Source organism: Vicia villosa, linkage group LG4 (assembly GCF_029867415.1).
Source record: "Vicia villosa cultivar HV-30 ecotype Madison, WI linkage group LG4, Vvil1.0, whole genome shotgun sequence".
Classification (NCBI taxonomy): Eukaryota; Viridiplantae; Streptophyta; class Magnoliopsida; order Fabales; family Fabaceae; genus Vicia; species Vicia villosa.
In genome coordinates, this window is record NC_081183.1 from 120,685,925 (window position 1) to 120,704,154 (window position 18,230).

Below are 18,230 nucleotides of genomic sequence, written 5' to 3' on the forward strand. Positions count from 1 at the left end.
ACTTTTGTTTGGAGAAGATATGGAATATGAAGGTTCCTTTCAAGATTAAGACATTCGGTTGGAGACTTTGTGAAAATAGGCTCCCAACGAAGGATCTATTGAAGATAAGAGGTATTGAGTTTCCTTTAAATTCTTTAAATTGTGTTTTATGTGGTGTAGAGTTGGAGGATATGAATCATTCTTTTTTCATGGCACTACAACATTTGTTGTCTTTAGCAACACTTAAAAAACGTTGTCAGAACTCTGAAAATCGTTGCCTAAAAGAATAGGGGACGTTTTTAAGGCGTCTCCTGTGCGAGCGTTGCCTATAGTCTAAGGGGACGTTTTTTCATGTTCTTTGGGCACGCTTTCTAAAAACGTCGCCTAAACAAAAGGAATAGGGGACGATTATTTTTGGCCACTGAGGCGACGTTTTTTAAGCGTTGCCTAATGCGGCTACAATTAATAATTGTTGCCTTAAATCTGAATAAGGAGAATCGTTTTTAAAGTGTAACCATAGCTTATAGGCTGTTATTTTATAGTGTCCCCATAAAATATACAACTATGCAATTATTTTATAAATAATATAGTTGATGATGTATGACTTTAAGAAAATATTGATTATAACTTAAATAATATCAAATTTAATCGTACATCCACAAAAGTTGTAATATTATAATAAAATTGATTTCAAACATTAAAAATTATTTTTTTTCATAAAATAAACAATTCAAATGTAAATTACATGTACCACAAAAGTTGTGTTAGTAAAATCTTAAAACATTAACTCAAATACACATAATAGACACAAAGACCAAAAAACTACAACTACTGCAGAAGCATCCAAGTCCATTAAATCCTCATAAAGAAATGGTCGTTTGCTGCAATGTCATAAAGAAAGGTAGTTGAACTTGTTCTATCCAGGAGTCCTTGCTTCAATAATCACGCCATGGTTTTGAAGATGAACTTGTTCTATCCATGAGTCTTTGCTTCAATAATCACTCCATAGATTTGAACATAGTAAACCAGAGTTAAAATGCAGTTATATGCTAAACTTTTAAAGCCTTACAATTATGTTAAGGCACATAATAGAAAAAGTAGTTATTAAGGCAGAAGAAACAGTACACTATTTTAAAATTTTAAAATAGCATGTATTATATTATATAGTAGTATTGTAAATAGAATACAATGTAACTGCAACAAAAGGTTTCTAGTAAATACATATGCAATTTTAATCTATTGAACTTAAGAATCACTTTTTGGAAACAATGGACCTATACTTCTAATTTGAAGCAAGGCTAAACAAATAGGCAGCGATTCATTTGCATGCAGTGTAAATACACACAACTAGACATCCTAAAAGAAGGTCTTGAGAGAGAAAAATGTTGACCAGAAAGACAGACTTGGGCAATCTACTTATCAGTATCTGATATAAGGTTAGGAATGATGTTAGACAATGCAATATAAAATGTTAGTTCTATATATAAGGTCCTATTCAATGTCATCTAGGTTCCTTTTTGTCATTAACACATAAATTAGATAACAAATGTCAGTCTAGTCCAAACTATACATAGCTGAGACATTTCACAATAACATATTACTACAAGGCAACAGACAATATAAGCAAACATAATTAATTACCATTAATGAAAGTAAGAAACAAAATACCCACTGGTAAATAGTCAGGAACTCTCCGGGTATCAACCCAATAATATAGTCCAGCCCCATATTTGCAAGCTCCTGCAACCAGATTATTAAATCAGTATTATTGTTGGGCTTCACAAAATTAATCATTTTCTTACCGAGCTTTGAAATAAATTACGTAAAGATCTTCCAAATTTATCAAGTTTTAAAATAAACTTTGTAAAGATCTTCCAAGTAAACGAAAAGGTAAAGTTAATTACAAACTACTTTCCAAATTTAAAGGAAACAATCGTTTACCTCATTTTCTTTCACTTTATTCAACCTTTCATTCTGCAAAGGTGTATACATCATAAGAATGGTTCAAATAAAGAAGGTAGCATATTGTATATTTAATATTCATATTTACTTTGCAACCTACTTTGTTAAGAGTATGTACTTAGTGTAGTCTGCTAGTATCTGATAACAAGATTTGAACTCTTATCAAATTTTCCAACTCTACATCAAAGAATGTCAGCTGATTGAAACTAAGATTCCTGCAAGTTTGAGCAACCACTATCAATCTTTGCTTAGAATATCAAAATTATCTAAATTACAAATTTGGTCTAAGCCACCTAGCAGAAATGATAAACCCAATTAATTAAATCACATTCTAGGATTTACCATATTTTTTAATTAAATCCAATAGTGACAATGTAATTGCTCGAAAATTACTTTTTACAAAAAACAGATATTTTAGCTTTTACCCAATAAAATAGAACCAAACAAGTCTTGTATTTGAAAAACTTCTAATTACCAAATATAAACATAATACCTATAAATTCACCTTTCTTTCTCTTCCATTTAGTAAGAAGCTTTAGTTCTTGAATTTCCTCTTGATCTGCTTGTATAACAATATTAACAAAAGCTGAATCCATAAAAAAGTATAGAAAAATGGTTGAATTGTTCAAAACAAGAACCACAGTTCAAACCAAAATTCATATACTCTAAATCCAGACAGAGTTATCCGATTGATTTTCAAATTTACATCTAATAATTTATACACAAATTATAGTCATTCTTATTGATTTTGTAGAAAGTTAGGGTTTTAACAAAAATTGATCCTTCTCTTCAATAAATCATAAATTTAGAAGTTAGAGAAAAAAGGATACTCACTTAGCAAAAAAGGAAGCCCACTGTGGCATGCGGAAACAGGGATTGATCTTTGTTTTCTGTTCAGCTTCGTAGTGACCGACAATAGTGGTGAAAGGTCTAGCGACGGCGGCAAAAAATAGTGGCAAAGGAAGGTCCGACGAAGGCGGCCGAAAAAAGTGGCAAAGGAAAGGCCGACGAAGGCGGCCGAAAACAATGGCAAAGGAAGGCCCGGCGACCGCAACTTGAAAGGATGATGAAGAGGTTTTAAGATTACAAAAAAATAACTTCAATTATATTTCTCTATGAATGTGGAGAAGAATTAGCCTTATTTGTGGGATAGGGAGATAAATATGTCACACGTATTTGTTTACTTTCTTGATAAAAATAATAAATATTTTTAAAAAATTATTATTTTTTAAGAGAAACTTCTTTTTAATACGTATATGTAAATTTAGATTAGAACAAGCTAAGAAGTTTAAGATAAATAACAATATTTTACATCTATAAGTAGAATTATTTATTTTTAAAATAATTCAAAATAATATATATATTTAGCTTAGATGATTTTTTATATTTAAATTTTTTTAATAATGTCTGGAGGGAAATATTTGTTTTTTAGTGTATACAGTTGGAGGGAAGATTGCCACCAAAAAATTGATGTTGCTAAAATTTTATTTAATGTAACCTTTTATTAAAGCTAATATAACAATCTAAAAATGTCTCCAAAAATATTTAAGGGGACAATTATCAATCATTGCTAAAGAAATAGTATAATGACGTTCAAAAATCGTCCCAAAAAGTAGTTAAGGGTACAGTTAACGTCGTTGCCAAAAAAAATAAAAGAGTTACGCTCCAAAAACGTCCCCAAAAGTATTTTAGGCAACAATTATCAAGGGTTGTAAATATATTTTTGGCAACAGCCATAAATCGTTGGCTATATTAATTTTAGGCAACAATTTTTACATGTTACCTATAAAAGTGTTGCCAAAGACAACAAGTGTTGTAGTGTGTGCATAATTGTGAAGTTTATTTGGAAAGAAATAGCGTTATGGGTTGATAAACCGTATGTTTCGAAGGAGGAGTGTCTTTCGAGTTTTTGGGATTGATACTCTTTTTGTAAAGGGAAGAAGTTAAGGGAAGGTAAAAGGGGAGTCATTTGGCTTGCAACTACTTGGTCCATATGGCTCATCTGTAATGGGGTATGCTTCCGAAATGACGCATGGAATGTCAACGATATGGTATGGAATATTAAATTTCGGGCTTGGAAGTGGATTTGTATAGGTGATATTACATATCCCAATTCTAGTTTTTACGCATTTAGTAAAGATCCTTTACTATTTATGTCGTAACAAAATTGGTTTGTAATTTCCCCTTTTCTTTTTGTCGGGTTTGTCCCGTTTTGCGGTGTATCAGGTTCGGGAACCCTTTGTTCTCGCATTAATATATTCCTTGATAAAAAAAACATATGCATATGAGAAAATTATACACTTATCACATTTTCATTAAAGAATAGTAAAAAATCATACCTAAAAACTTGTATCTAAGTTTTCTCCATAATGAAATTGTACTATCATAAGATTTCTACCGATTTAATGGTATAAAACAATGAAAGTCTTAAAATATGAGCAATTAAAATGATTAAAATATTATGTCGTCAGATTTCGTCAGATTTTTTTCCCGAAAACGCCAAAATGATAAGAAGGAGTCTAAGATTACAATCCAAAACTAGTCGCACAGGTAAAAATAAAATTATACTACAAATTGAGAGTTGTGTTTATGTATGTTTAGCTGCTTAGAATCTAATTGGTTGTGACCCATGACACTTCATAAAGTATTTCATTCATATTTTCAACATTAAAGACAAGTGCAAATGAGTGATAACTCAACACCTAATAAATAACAAATTATCTTGAGAGTAAGAATGAATTGGTTCATCAATCATACTACAATGAACAAATTAGAATACATATTAATATTTAAAATATTTCATCATTGAAAAGGTTAAGTTATGTATGTCTTTTTGTTTATATCTAACTGATTGTGCCTAATGTGACTTTATCTAATGCAAATTAATATTTATACATGTTTTGTTGCTTGGATCTAACTTGTTGTGTCCCATAACATTAAAGACAAGTGCAAAGTTATTATGAGCAAGATGTAATACGATTTTAAGATAGATATTGTAAAAATCATAACAAAGCTAAATAATAATTTTATGCCGCAATGAATATATATTGAATTTTCATTCATTTATGTATTTATATAGAATTGTTACTTAAAATAAAATAGGTATCGTGTTGATAGTGTCTCGTAATAAAAATAGAAATTTTGACATTTGAAAATAAGAATTTTGTGTCTCAAATAAAGAGAATGGTTAATTAAAATAAAATATGTATTTTGTTGACAATGTCCCGTGAAAAAAATAAAAAAATTGACATTTGAAAATAAGAATTTTGTGTCTCAAATACCGACAATTGTTAATTAAAATAAAAAAGGTATTTAGATGATAGTGTCCTGTCAATAAAGTAGAAATTTTGACATTTAAAAATATTTTTTTAAATAATTATGAATAATTTTTAATAATCATAAAATAATTATGTTTTCGATTGAGTAAATGTTTACGTATTTTTTTCGTTCCATTAAAAAAGATTCAATTTATTAATTTATTTATATTTTAAAAAATAAAATGAGAAAAAGAAAATTGAGGGAAAAAAATTAAAATAAAAATTGTGAAGTGTGTAGAGTGTGTAATAAAGAGAGTGAAAGATAGGAATAGTTTAATTTGTAAAAGGAGGGAAAATATAATTTGAAATGAGAAAGTGATTTTGTATTGCCAAGTGTCAACCTTTTATTGATTAGAGAGTGTAATTATATTGATCTTTATGTAATTACTAATATACCCTTTTTACTTTGTAAATTTTGAAAGAGCAAAGGGCATTCTTGGTAGAGTGGTGGCATCTTCTAATAATAGCTAGATAGTAGATTATGAAAATATAGCAAATAGCATACTACATAACAGTTGATAAAAAAGATAAAAGATTTAACCTCCATAACTGGTAATCATAATCAAAGGTAGCATATTTCGACTTAAACCACCAAAATGAATGAAGTTTTACCCTTTTAGATAACACATGCAACATTTCTATTTTATTTTGAAAAATACGCCTATTTCGCTATTTCCAAATAATCCAAACCACAATGTTATTTCTCTGAAATTATGATTGGCATGAATTTTGGTAAAACTAACTTGGCAGCAACATGTTGAAAAAGATGTTTCAACTTGCAGACTCAACATGTCGAATGCGATGTCCTAACCATAAGTACATGATATCTAGTATGTCACAGTTTACTGTATGGATACAATTGTTTACTTACAGATTATTGAATATTCTATGAATATTAATAGATCCTATATGGCGTCCAAGACTGATGAATCAGAGACTTTGTTGGTTTATTATGTTTTTTTAAATGTTGAGACATTTTAGGAAACTCTAGATTGAAGACCTATTTTTGTGGAGAAGTTTCAGCAGACTTTTAGCAGCCTCCTTGCATTTTTGAAGCCTAAATCCAGTCCAAACTATGCATATAAATAGAAGGCTACAAACGCATTGTGTTGTTAAGTAATATTTTAGGGTTTGCGTGTTCATGTTATTTGTGAGCCTCTCTAATATCATCCTGATATAAGAGATGGGCTGTCTCTTTTGAGTTATAACTTCTATGTGTCACTCGTGTATCTTTTGATGCATTGGGTTGACTGTGTGTTGCTTGTTTATCAAGCTATTGTTCTTGATCGAAGCTTTTAAGCAAGATCAAGTATTGTTCTTGATTAAGGGGTTTCTTAATCAAATATTGCTTTGTATTTGGAGATTTAGGTGAAAGGCTGCCAATATCAATTACTGGGACTAAGACTGTGAGAGATTGCTGTGGTGATTAGGAGTGAGAGGGGTTTCTCATATCTAGGAAGTTCCTATGTAGAAGTTACACAGGGTAGGGATTAAGTGAGAAGGCAGTAAACCGAAGGTTGTTTACATAGAACTTTGAACTAATACTGCTGATAGTGGATTTCCTTCCTAGCTTGGTAGTCCACTGAGTAGATGTTGTTGTACACCAAGCTGGGTTAATAACTCTGTGTATTTATTTACTTTTCACCAATAGTCCAAACTACAAACAATAGTTCAAAATCTTTCTTTGAGATGCCTTTGAGAACCTTAACCAATTAAGAATAATAGTTCACACCCCACCGAAAAATCACATGTTACAAATGAATGATCTTTGTCTTCAGCCATGCCACAATTTGTCACGCATCTATGATCATCTGTACCATGAATCTACCACCTAATCAGATTATCCTTTGTTGAAATACAATTTAGTAACAACCACCAGACAAAAATAAATACCTTAAGCGGAATAGATACCTTATGTCCTCATATTTATAACATTGATGTCTAATTTATTATTTAAAACTATAAAAAATATATGTTAACCCGACAAGTTGCACCTAACAAACAATAGAATAATACTAAGAATTAAATATTACTATATCTATATGACTAAGTGCATGTTTAAATTGGTGGTGGAAAACGTTGATTTTGACATAATTGAATTTTATAAAAAAATGGAAATTAAAGGAGTTGTAACAATAAAATTATAATAAATGTAAAAAAATTTGTTATTAAGTTCAAAAGCTATGAATTATATCTTTTATGAAAATTGTTTTTGAGGAGAAAAATTAATTTAAAAAAAAACTATATAAATAGTAATTTAAATAAATGAGGAGAAAATGATTTACATCCATCGTATCATACAAAAAAAAAAAACCTCTAACACATTCATATCCTGAAATAATCTTCAAAATTATCGAAATAATAAAATAAAATAAAAAAAATACAAATGAATTTATTATTTTAATCATAGAACTGTTGTGTATCATATATATATATATATATATATATATATATATATATATATATATATATATATATATATATATATATATGTTGTTCTGGGTTGTCTAAAAGGTCCAATACGAAAGGTCTAAAAGCAAGCATTGAATAAGCATATGCATGGAGCAAGTGAATTCTCGTTCTCGACAAAAGTACGTGATTTCAACATACACTGTCCAGATCAATTGGACGATGGTTTGCATAGCACTGAGAATCCTTCAAGGAGCATTCCAACATTTCTCAACCTCTTGACCTTCTCCACAACCTGGTTAGGCTGGACTATCGAATAAACCTCCCTTACAATCTCTGATGTATGGACATGAAATACTTCTTAGTCTTCAACTGCTACATACTAATTTAGGCATACATGGAGCAACCCACCTGCTAAACAACGCATACAATTTGTTACAGCGACAAAATTCTCAATTCCAATTTGAAAGGACATTGAGAATTGAAGAGAACATGCAATTTTCACCTCCTAGGGAAAGTATTATATCAGAGGTTATCTCACGCTACAATCCCATCACTGTTACAGAGCCAATCCTTGCCAAGACGCCTTCGCCACGCAAACAGGCTCCACGGTCTTCATGCCCGCACTAGACTCCTCTTCCCAATTTAGAAAGAATAGGCGGAAATCTTATCCTAAGCGAGGTTCCTTGTCATCCTCGTTCCCCGTAACATAATACCTAAATGAAGGAAATGTCTGAGCTAAACGATCCTATTGTAGAGTAGAAGAGAAACCAATTGTTCGTGCATATCAATAGAGGAGCCTCTAAAGTTATCTGATTATGATGGGACCGGGTATCTTGACAAAAAGAGGAACCATCCCCTAAGAAGAACATCTAGGATGTGTCTACCCTGTCCCGCTTCAATTTTTTGCAAGTATAGATATTTATATAAATTTTTGCATTTTAACCTTAAAAAGTGCAATGCCCATAAGGCCACATTGCCCCCACTCTCACTTTTTGCAAGGAGTGTCAAAGTTTCAGGCTCGCACTAGAAATTATGCCTACCCCGACCCGTTTTTTGGTGAGATTTTGCAAGGCAGGCTTTAACAGGACATGTACTCCTATTTGCCACTCCTAAAAATAACCCTTTAAAAGGTACTATCAAGAGATGAATTGTTGAACTGATGTTTGTTAATAAGGAGGATGGAGAAACTTCTACCAAGAAGTTGGAAAGGCCTTTCCTTCGATTCCTGGACAGTGAGAAAGTAAGGGGAATTTTAAATTAAAATTTCCCCTCGTGATAACGAACACTATGGCCAATTGTAATGAATCCAGAGTCTTAATTGATGTTGATATCTCTTGTGACACAATACACGCCGAGCTCTTTGACAAATACAAGCTTAAGAAAAAGAAATTATGGTCGTACTAGGGACTAATTTACAGATTTTTAAAGACACAATAACTCACCCATGATAAGAAACTAGCTAGATTCTTAAAATTTGAGTTAATGCAACATAAGATGTGAGTGTGTAATTCAATCTTAAATGAGGGAATGTGTGAATTAGGAAATCCTCGTTAGTAGATGCGTCAAGTTTTGTTATGTAATCTGCATTTTGATTTTCTTTGATCGAGGTATGTATAAATCTAACAAGATTGTTATTAACAAGATATCTTCAATACTTTGAATCAACACCGTATGTTTATGATACTTGTTCAAAGTTGTCTCAATGAGGTTGATATTAACGGAAAAGTATGTGTAACAAACTGAGTTAGTGATTTTCATTCATTTGGCTAGTAAGGGACCGTTGTGAATGGCATAGAGTTTTAAATAGAGTATATCATTCAAGATAAAACCAGAGAAACCACATTTTTATATCACAAATGAGGTGCGAAAGGTAACGCTAGAGTCAAATAAGACAATAAAACTTTGAACATTTCTTTAACCAATTTTTCTTAATACAACATGATATTTCTACCATTAACCACATGCTACCTAGATATATTGCGACTTTAACTAAATTATGGACAACCTTGATTCACTTAGAATAAACTCAAGATTTGAATTTTTATGACAAGAATAGAATATTTCTCTAGAATGTGTAATCATATCTCCAAATTCCGCAAGATCCCTTTTTTTTTTTTTTAGGATAGGAAACTATCCACAACAATTTTAACATCAAACTCAAAATTAAAATCAAAAGGACCCGTATGAAGTTCATTAAGTCAATTGAGTGCAAAAAGTAAACCAAAATTTTCCCCCACTAAACATCAAATAAATGAGAGTTAACTTACACTCCGTTTTAACTATTACAAATCATCTCTGATACAAATGTCAACTCATACTCTATTTTTGAAAGAGAAAAGACGTATTCATATTACATTTGATTGTATCACCCAATGACTTGCTCCACTAGGTACAAGGTCTTTTCTGAGAAAATTGAGTGTGAGGTTTTTCAGCTCCTTTGCAGCTTTCTAAGTTTGAAGTAAGTCATTTGTTCTGATAAGAACTTCCTCATGTTGTTCAATAAAACTTATCCAAATTTTGTTGTTTTGTTGCTTCAATGAAATTTTTACAAATCTCCCATATCATATTCTTAATTTTTAGGAGAATGTGAATCTTCCAGATAAGTGACCAATTTATCTACACTTATTGGATCAAAGATAATGTTGATTAATTGATGGTTCCACTTATTTTGTATTTTCTGTAAAGAGGCCAGCCATATAAAATTGATATTGACAAGGGAATAAATGTGGTTATGTCTTTCTATTCATTTTTATATTTATTTAACAAATTGTTTTTACATACACTTTTATTTCAATGTGCTCCTATTTCGTTAAAATTGGGTCAGAAAGGCTCCACGTTGACATAATTTTTGTAATCTATAAAATATAATATTTTTATAACAAAGAAAGTCACTTGAGAATAATTTTCACAAAATAAGTACCATTTCAGAAAATAAGTAAATGAACGTGAAACTAAAAAAATTAGGGCTTAAAAGTATTTTTAATTTATCATTTTTTGTGGTTGTCTACTATCTACCCAATATTATAAAATTGACCAAACTCCCAATTTTAACCTTCTCCAAAATAAACTTTACCCTTGCAAAAGGTTAATGAAGTAATTAACAAATTGAATATTTGGACTTGCCATGTGTTGTCTACTCATTCGTCAACTTTTACCTTTTGTCTTTCTGCTCCCGGTTTTCCCTCTATCTCTCTTCATATGGTATTCTCTCTTTTCTGTTTTCTCCACAAACCCTAGCGCAGCCGCAAACCCTAGCGATGTCTTCGACCACTCCAATCTCACAATCTCACGGTCTTTGCCATTTGGTTTCGATCAATTTGACGGCGACCACCGTTTCTCCATCTTCGGCCGATTCGGTAAGAACGAGCATCGTTTCCCCATCTTTCTTCTTCGTTTTTTCACTCCTTCATTTTTTCACTCCTTCGTAATCTTAGATCTATGATGTTATGATTTAATTTGAGTTTGCTTCTTCTCATTTTTGGTGTTATTTATAGAGGTTTTGTCAAAATATTTGATTTTCCTTTTCTCTGCTTCACAAACTGGATTCATCTCTTAACTGTGTTTTGTGTTTTATCTCTAATGTTTCAGTTAAAGATTTCACAGCAACACTCAAATCTGTGTGTTTTCTACGAGACTGCATAGATTTGACATATATTGTTTCATTGTCATGGTGAGTGTTTTTTCTTTATTGTGATTTTATTGTTTGTTTTCTTCCCCAATTTGTTTGGAAAAGTATCTGGAAAATTTGAAAGATCTTTATTTATACACCTTATACACCTTTAAGTGTTTTCTCTTTTTCCTGTTGTTGTTGCTGCCGTGTCAATGGTTTTTCATCAGTTTTTTTCATTTCTGTAATTGAGTTGTTGAACGTTAATAAACTGAAAAAGGAAAAAAAAAACAAGTTCTGCACATTTTCTGGTTTTGAATGGAAGCTGCCACTGTGGTAATAGATGGAAATACGACCGAAACTGGACATATAGTTGTTATAACTATTGTAGCTGCAAAACCATTCTAACATCTTTTAAGACCTTGCTACCAATATTATTTAGAAATCGTAAGTTTTAATTCCTTTGTAGAAAAAGTTAGAAGCATTTATTACTCCAATTATTTATTAACATAATTTGTTTTTACAGGTTTCAAGATCCATAGGTGATGCATATTTGAAGAAAGTGGAATTCAATAGGGAGCCTCTGCCACAAAAGTTTAGACTACCTGAAATCTTTTCAAGTTGATTCTTAGTATTGAATCATCGGTATCAATTCATAAAATCCAACCCGAAGATAAATTTCGCATCTTTGTTTCTGATGGTTTATGGGAGCATCTTAGCAACCAAGCAATTGTCAATATAGTTAGCATTAATCCACACAATGTAAGTTTCCTTTCGAATATCTCAACCGTGTTTTCTTATTCATGAGTTCTTTTCTCAGTACTATTGATTTATGTAACAGGAAATATCACGGAGATATTAGTTACAAGCTTGATTGTGAAGAGACACTTCCAGTGAAGATATTAGTTATAAGCTAACCCGAAATTCTATACCGAAACGGGTCAATTGTGTTGCAAGAATAGCCATATATAACATGTTTACAAATCAATATACATTCTAATAAGTTCGGTTGTTGAAAAATAAGTGATTATTTTTAGGGTGAATCTGATGATCTGTTAATATTCTGGACAGCTATTATACCGTTCTCTTTGGTGTAGCAAGGAGTATTGGAGTTGGCCCTCAGGTTTGTCATGCCCCATTTTTTCCTTGCCAACATTACTCTCTTTTGCCAGTTTGAATTAACAAATCTCTTCCTTTTGTTGGATATCAGTTTATATGGGACCGGGCTCTTGGAATGCCACTTGAAAGGCCAAAAAGTGTCACATTGGAAAAACTCGAGAAATTGGCCGGTGCATCATCATGAAATTAAAAGCACCATTTATTTGTTGATTGCTAAAATACATTTTGCGGTGAATGTAAGATGTTGTTTACTTGAAAATTTTAGTATGATATCAACGAGGTCCATTCTTTGCCAACAGTCCCATTCCATTAATTTTTTTGGCTGTTTGTCTGCATTTTCAGATTTAGAATATTTGGGTATTTTAGGAAAAGGGTGGATTATCACCCTCACAGCTATTCTCAAAGTGAATGCATACCAGTAAGTTACTTACAAATCATGATACCTTGCTTCTTCAAGATTAACGAAGTTTTTTTCACTTGACTTTTGGAGCATTGGACTTGGTGTTACTTCCTGTGTTATATATCTTTCTTTATTTGATATAAAGGTGTCATTTAAATTTTTTCCAATTCTCTTTAACCAATCAAGATTTTTCACCAATATTTCATAATTTATATGAGCAAGTTGAAGTGATATGAAGGGTTGGACCCAATATAATTAAATCTATATGATTACTGTTCATTTAAAAAAAATGTTCATTTTAAAAAAATAAATCATTTCAAATTTTACATTTGTATTTAGTATTATCTAAATATTGCGACATTAAGACTCATTCATGTTTTATCACAATAACAAATATTTTATCGTTATTTTTTTTTCATAATTATTATTTTAGTTATTTACACAATATCATAATTAAATTACCCGTGCGGGAGTACGGGTCTCTTACTAGTTTCTGTCTAAAATTAAATATATGTTTAGTTGAGTAAGAACGTCCCTTATGTGCCCCAACACTGCAGAAAGCAGTCACACCTAGCCATCACAATCACCTCACCATTGAGATGCAATGTAGTGCCACAAATTCACACCTAGCCATGACAACCACTTCACCATTCAGATGCAATGCATCAAATTTCAGCATCATATAAGAAGTTCTGGTAAGATCTGGATCCGTACCATCTGAACCATTGCATCATATATAAAGTACTACGAAGATCTGGATCCTTACCTTCTCAACCAACCTACATTAGCATATAAACGTTTGTGTTGTACCAAAAGAAAAAGATATAAAAGTTTAGCATGGAAATGTACAACATTCATATTCACACTCTTAAACGGCCAAAAACAAGGAGTGGACACAAGTTTTATTGTCTTAAGATAAAGTTGAGTTCCAGAAACATAATTGCATCTAGTCTAACTAAATCCCTCCCAGCAAAGCATCACTACACATAAAAAGATTCAAAAAGAAAAACTAGCGTTCTATCTGGATAGTTACATGACTAATGTTATGCACCCTCTTGATGTAGTCTATAACTTTGTCCAACATCGCGTCAGCATCAGCTTCAGGATTAATTTTAACATGGCAGGCTAGCAATACCTTCCCAACTGTAATAGCCCATATGTGAAGCTCATGAATAGCCACCACTTCTTCCATCTCCAATAGGCCCTTTTGAAGTTGAGTAGCATCTATCTCACGCGGCGTGCTCTCCATCAGGACTTCCAAAATGTTTCGCAGCATGTTGATAGTTGTGGCCAAAACAATCACAGAAAAGATTAGAGTGCAAATTAAATCAACTATTTTCCATTCAGGTTTATACCATATGATTGCTCCGCCAATCATTACTCCGACACTCTGGATAGAATCCCCAAGTACATGGAGATAAGCCCCGTGTACGTTTATGTTGCGTTTCTTCTTCTCATCACTGACTTTTGATTCACCAAGAAGTGGGACAGCACGCTCTTTGTGCTCTTTGAGATCCTGCGTGGGATTTTCATGAGTATGGAGGTGTGCATCCTTCGAATGCTTTTCAACATCATGAGGGTGAGTGTGATCACTGTGTGCGTGATGATGCTCATCTTGTGTTTGCTTTATATCATGATTAGTAGAAACTGAAACACCATGGATATGGCCGTGATGATCATGTCCATGTCCGTGATCATGTCCGTGACCGTGATCATGTCCATGTCCGTGGCCATGGCCGTGTCCGTGATCATGACCCAATACCAAAGCCATAATGATGTTAACCACAAGACCAAATGCAGCAACTACAAACATTAAAAACCCATCCACATTTTGAGGACCTGCAATGAGTCTAGCAATGGCTTCATACACAAGAATCCCAGCAAGCAGCCATATCATTTGCATAGAAACCAAAGCGCCAAGAATCTCTATTCTAAAAAATCCAAACGACTGACGAGGATTTGGTTCCCATCCCCCGGCCCATATAGAAAATAAGGAGATGGCAAATGCTGCAACATCGGAAAGCAAATGCGCAGCATCAGTCAATATTGCAAGACTGTTTGCCTTAATACCACCAACAACCTCAACAACCATGAAAATAACGCAAAGAATCACTGCTATCAGAAGCTTCCGCATCGATGTTGATCGTTCTTCAGCATCCTTTGAGATGGCACCAGCACCTGAGAACTCACATGTTGCTTCCCCACAAACTTTCCTTACTACATCAGGAAGATCTCCACTGACTTCAATAATCTGTGTATGCTGAGTGCTTGGTGCTGCCATCTGCAATATATTAATTTGTGAATCCAATTAAACATCTAAGACCATCATTAGTTTTTATAAAACATTTAGAACTCTTAAATGGATGGATGTCTAACAAATTTTCAATTTGTTATAGTTTGCCAAATTCAATAAACGGTTTAACATCTCATTGTTTGATAGTAGTCATAACAAGTCAATAGTAACATTTCAAAAATATCTGACCATATGCAATATTTTGAGGAATCTTACAACAAAATCAGAGTCAAATAAAACCATTTCATATGAATGAATAAAATGATTTTTTTTTTCTGATTAAAAGTGTCAGACATACTCATGTGAAGAGCCAATCAAGTAAAGCCTTATAACTATATAAAATTGATGAGTAACTGAAAGCAATAGCAAAATAAGTAAACCTCAAGGATTAGCTTTCAAATAATATATTTCCAACAACTACCTACAAGGAGGAAAAAATATTGACAAGAAAACAAAAAGAAACATAAGAAAATTGGCATTAATCAGAAACAGGGGTCTCTATGCTCAACTACTAAAAATAAAAATCATAAGTGCAATTGAAGTACTTAGCCAATGATTATGACTTTGGAATCCTAGGCCATTCATTTAATTCCTACTTGAAATATGGACGCTAAGAATTGCTCAGAGTATATAACTAATAACCAGCCAAATCAGAGAGGCATTGGAAAGTATCTAGTAGCGATTTCAGTCCCACTTCAATTACTTCAAAAAGTAATACCATGTGTTAAGGGGCAGTTGGGAAGACCCTCAAAGCTATGCCACTTTTTGGAATCAAAGCAGCCAGTTTGGCTGACCCTTGAAGCTAAGGCATTTTCAGTAATCAAAGCAAACTTTTTGCCTTATGGTGGAAGTTGATCCATGTAACCGACCCCACTTAGAAAGATAAGGCTTTGTTGTGTTTGTTAAAGCAAACACCTTGCTTATCAGAACCATAGCGATCTCCCAGTGTCCAAAGACCTAAAATTCTCTTAAATTCCAAAAGACTCCCTTCCTCTCCACGTTTCAATTATTTACATAAAGTGTGATACCCTCACTATGAATGACTAATTTACAAGAACTAACACGACAAAAGAGATTTATCCCCGAGCTATAAAGAGATCCTTTACAAAACATTTATGTAAAACAACAAATATAAACAACATTTAAGTGCAAATTTACATTATTGCTTCCCAAAATCAAAGGAAGAAAACATTAAAATTAACCAAGATGATATGTGGTATGTGGTTCAGACAAACATTTAGTGATATTTTAAAAGTTAACAAGTTCCAACGAGACTCATACTTGTACTGCAAATAGGAACTAATAGAATGTTTTCACAAATGCAAGAACAAGCATATGAACAAATGGTTATTCCAACAAATACTCATATCTATGCTACAAATACATACAAAAACGAATTTTCCACAAGTACAAGAAAGAGCATATGATATGAGAAAGTTATAAAAATATGTTTCTTTTTCAATGCATTATTCCCAAAAGCATGAAACAAAGTACAATAGCAACAAGGTCATTCCATCATGAATGCACTCCAAACCTCAAATTAACACATAAACTCAAACCAAATAAAACACAACATAACAAATAGAGAATCAAAACTCAATAACATACAAATCAAGAAAATTCAGCACCCTTGTACAAGATAAGGAATATCAATCTATGAAGCACAAACACCAGAAACATGACACCAACATTTGACACATCACAACACCGGTAATAATTTGAAAACATAAATAAATTAAACATAATCCCTAGTATCAGTGTCCGAAACCGATACTAACATGAACACATATTTTTTCAGAGGTGTCAGAGCTACATATTTTTTCAGAGGTGTCAGAGCTACAGAGATATCAATAGAAAAGAAAATTGCATAATCAAAATACCTTCACAACAAAATGCCCTAAAATCACATAGAATCAAAAACCCTCAATTGACCATATAAATATATAAAAATTAATGCAAATATCTGAATTATTCAATTAACTTAAATTCTCCAAACAATATAACAGAAGCTTCTAGAATTCTAGGGTCTTGACAAATAATAGCCCAAAAAATTGCAACAGCACAAGAACAAAACTACACCTAAGAGACAAACAGAAAAGCACAAAAAGAATTTAATGGAAAAAAAACAAAGGAAAATAATGCGAATGGTGAGAGTAGAAAGAGATAGGATAAGGTTTACGAACCGCACTTTTGCAGAAACGTGATTCTGGTTCTTCGTTGGTTGGGTGATTCTGAATCCTCGTGGTTCTAACTATGTATATATTTAGTATTTATTTGGGGTTTATTCGCGGTGTGTGTGGGTGTAAAACAGAATATGTGTGTGGTCCTCTAGATAAACATGGCATGTTTGAGGCTACATTATAATAGCCGTATGATTGAGTAAAAAGGTAATATAAAATACAAATGGTATGTCGTTATTCACATTTATTTCAATTTTTAATGTTTTTTATTATGATTTATTGGTCAAAGTTTAAGAAAGTTAGTAAAATATCATCATGATGGTTCTAAGCTAAACCAATGGAACAATCTTGAAGTAAAGTGTATCTATCTTTTGGATGAATTTAAGATTGTGAGAACCTCCTTGCTCTAAGACTTGGAACGTTAAGATCTAAGAAACATGAAAGGGCTTAGGTGGTTAGATGTAGAGTTTTGTAATGGAGGGTGGATGAATACTTTAGGAAAATTTGCTGTCAAACTGATACGACACTTTCATATATTTCAGATTGTATATTATAAAGGAAATAAGTTATATTTAGATATACAGAAAATCCTATTTCTAATTATAATTAAATTAGGATAATTATAACCAAATCAAGGTAATTAACAATTAATAACTATATTCCTATTATAGTTCCTACAATCTTGTTGACAGCTGACGCCAACACTCCCCCTCAAGTTGGTGCATAGATATCTCGAATGCCCAACTTGTCAAGTGCGTTGTAGAAGTCTCTACTACATACAGCTTTTGTGAGTATATCGGCTAATTGATCTTCAGATTTAACAAACGGAAATTGAATTATCTTGGTCTCCAAATTTTGCTTAATAAAGTGTCGATCTACTTCCACATGTTTTGTTCGATCATGTTGAACCGGGTTATGAGCAATTTCAATTGCAGACTTGTTGTCACAAAAAAGATTCATC

At 32.3% G+C, this 18,230-nt stretch overlaps 1 protein-coding gene and 2 long non-coding RNA genes across 7 annotated transcripts; 1 reads left to right on the forward strand and 2 right to left on the reverse strand.

The window, feature by feature from the left end:
* Positions 1 to 736: 736 nt before the first annotated feature.
* On the reverse strand, positions 737 to 3,043 carry LOC131599567 (uncharacterized). Of its 2 annotated transcripts, none has more exons than XR_009282845.1 (5): positions 2,776 to 3,043; positions 2,447 to 2,500; positions 2,042 to 2,156; positions 1,921 to 1,953; positions 737 to 1,719 (listed from the first exon to the last, which is right to left on the reverse strand). It is a non-coding gene; the product is annotated as an uncharacterized LOC131599567 (long non-coding RNA). The 2 variants fall into 2 exon arrangements; XR_009282844.1 differs by having other exon boundaries at positions 2,435 to 2,500.
* A 7,704-nt stretch (positions 3,044 to 10,747) lies between these two features.
* On the forward strand, positions 10,748 to 12,875 carry LOC131599568 (uncharacterized). Its single transcript, XR_009282846.1, has 6 exons — positions 10,748 to 11,026; positions 11,259 to 11,340; positions 11,804 to 12,039; positions 12,119 to 12,400; positions 12,488 to 12,632; positions 12,739 to 12,875. It is a non-coding gene; the product is annotated as an uncharacterized LOC131599568 (long non-coding RNA).
* A 752-nt stretch (positions 12,876 to 13,627) lies between these two features.
* LOC131595121 (metal tolerance protein 1-like) lies at positions 13,628 to 17,434 on the reverse strand. Of its 4 annotated transcripts, none has more exons than XM_058867394.1 (2): positions 17,278 to 17,434; positions 13,628 to 15,077 (listed from the first exon to the last, which is right to left on the reverse strand). In XM_058867394.1, exon 2 carries the CDS (start codon positions 15,075 to 15,077, stop codon positions 13,806 to 13,808), a length of 1,272 nt encoding a protein of 423 aa, XP_058723377.1. In that variant the 5' UTR covers positions 17,278 to 17,434; the 3' UTR covers positions 13,628 to 13,805. The 4 variants fall into 4 exon arrangements, with proteins under 4 accessions (XP_058723377.1, XP_058723376.1, XP_058723378.1 ...); XM_058867393.1 differs by having other exon boundaries at positions 17,273 to 17,431; XM_058867395.1 differs by having other exon boundaries at positions 17,269 to 17,365.
* Positions 17,435 to 18,230: the final 796 nt, after the last annotated feature.

What these genes read in the sequence shown, in the direction of transcription:
- LOC131595121 (XM_058867394.1), bottom strand. Translation starts at nt 15,077, where the DNA reads ATGGCAGCACCAAGCACTCAGCATACACAGATTATTGAAGTCAGTGGA.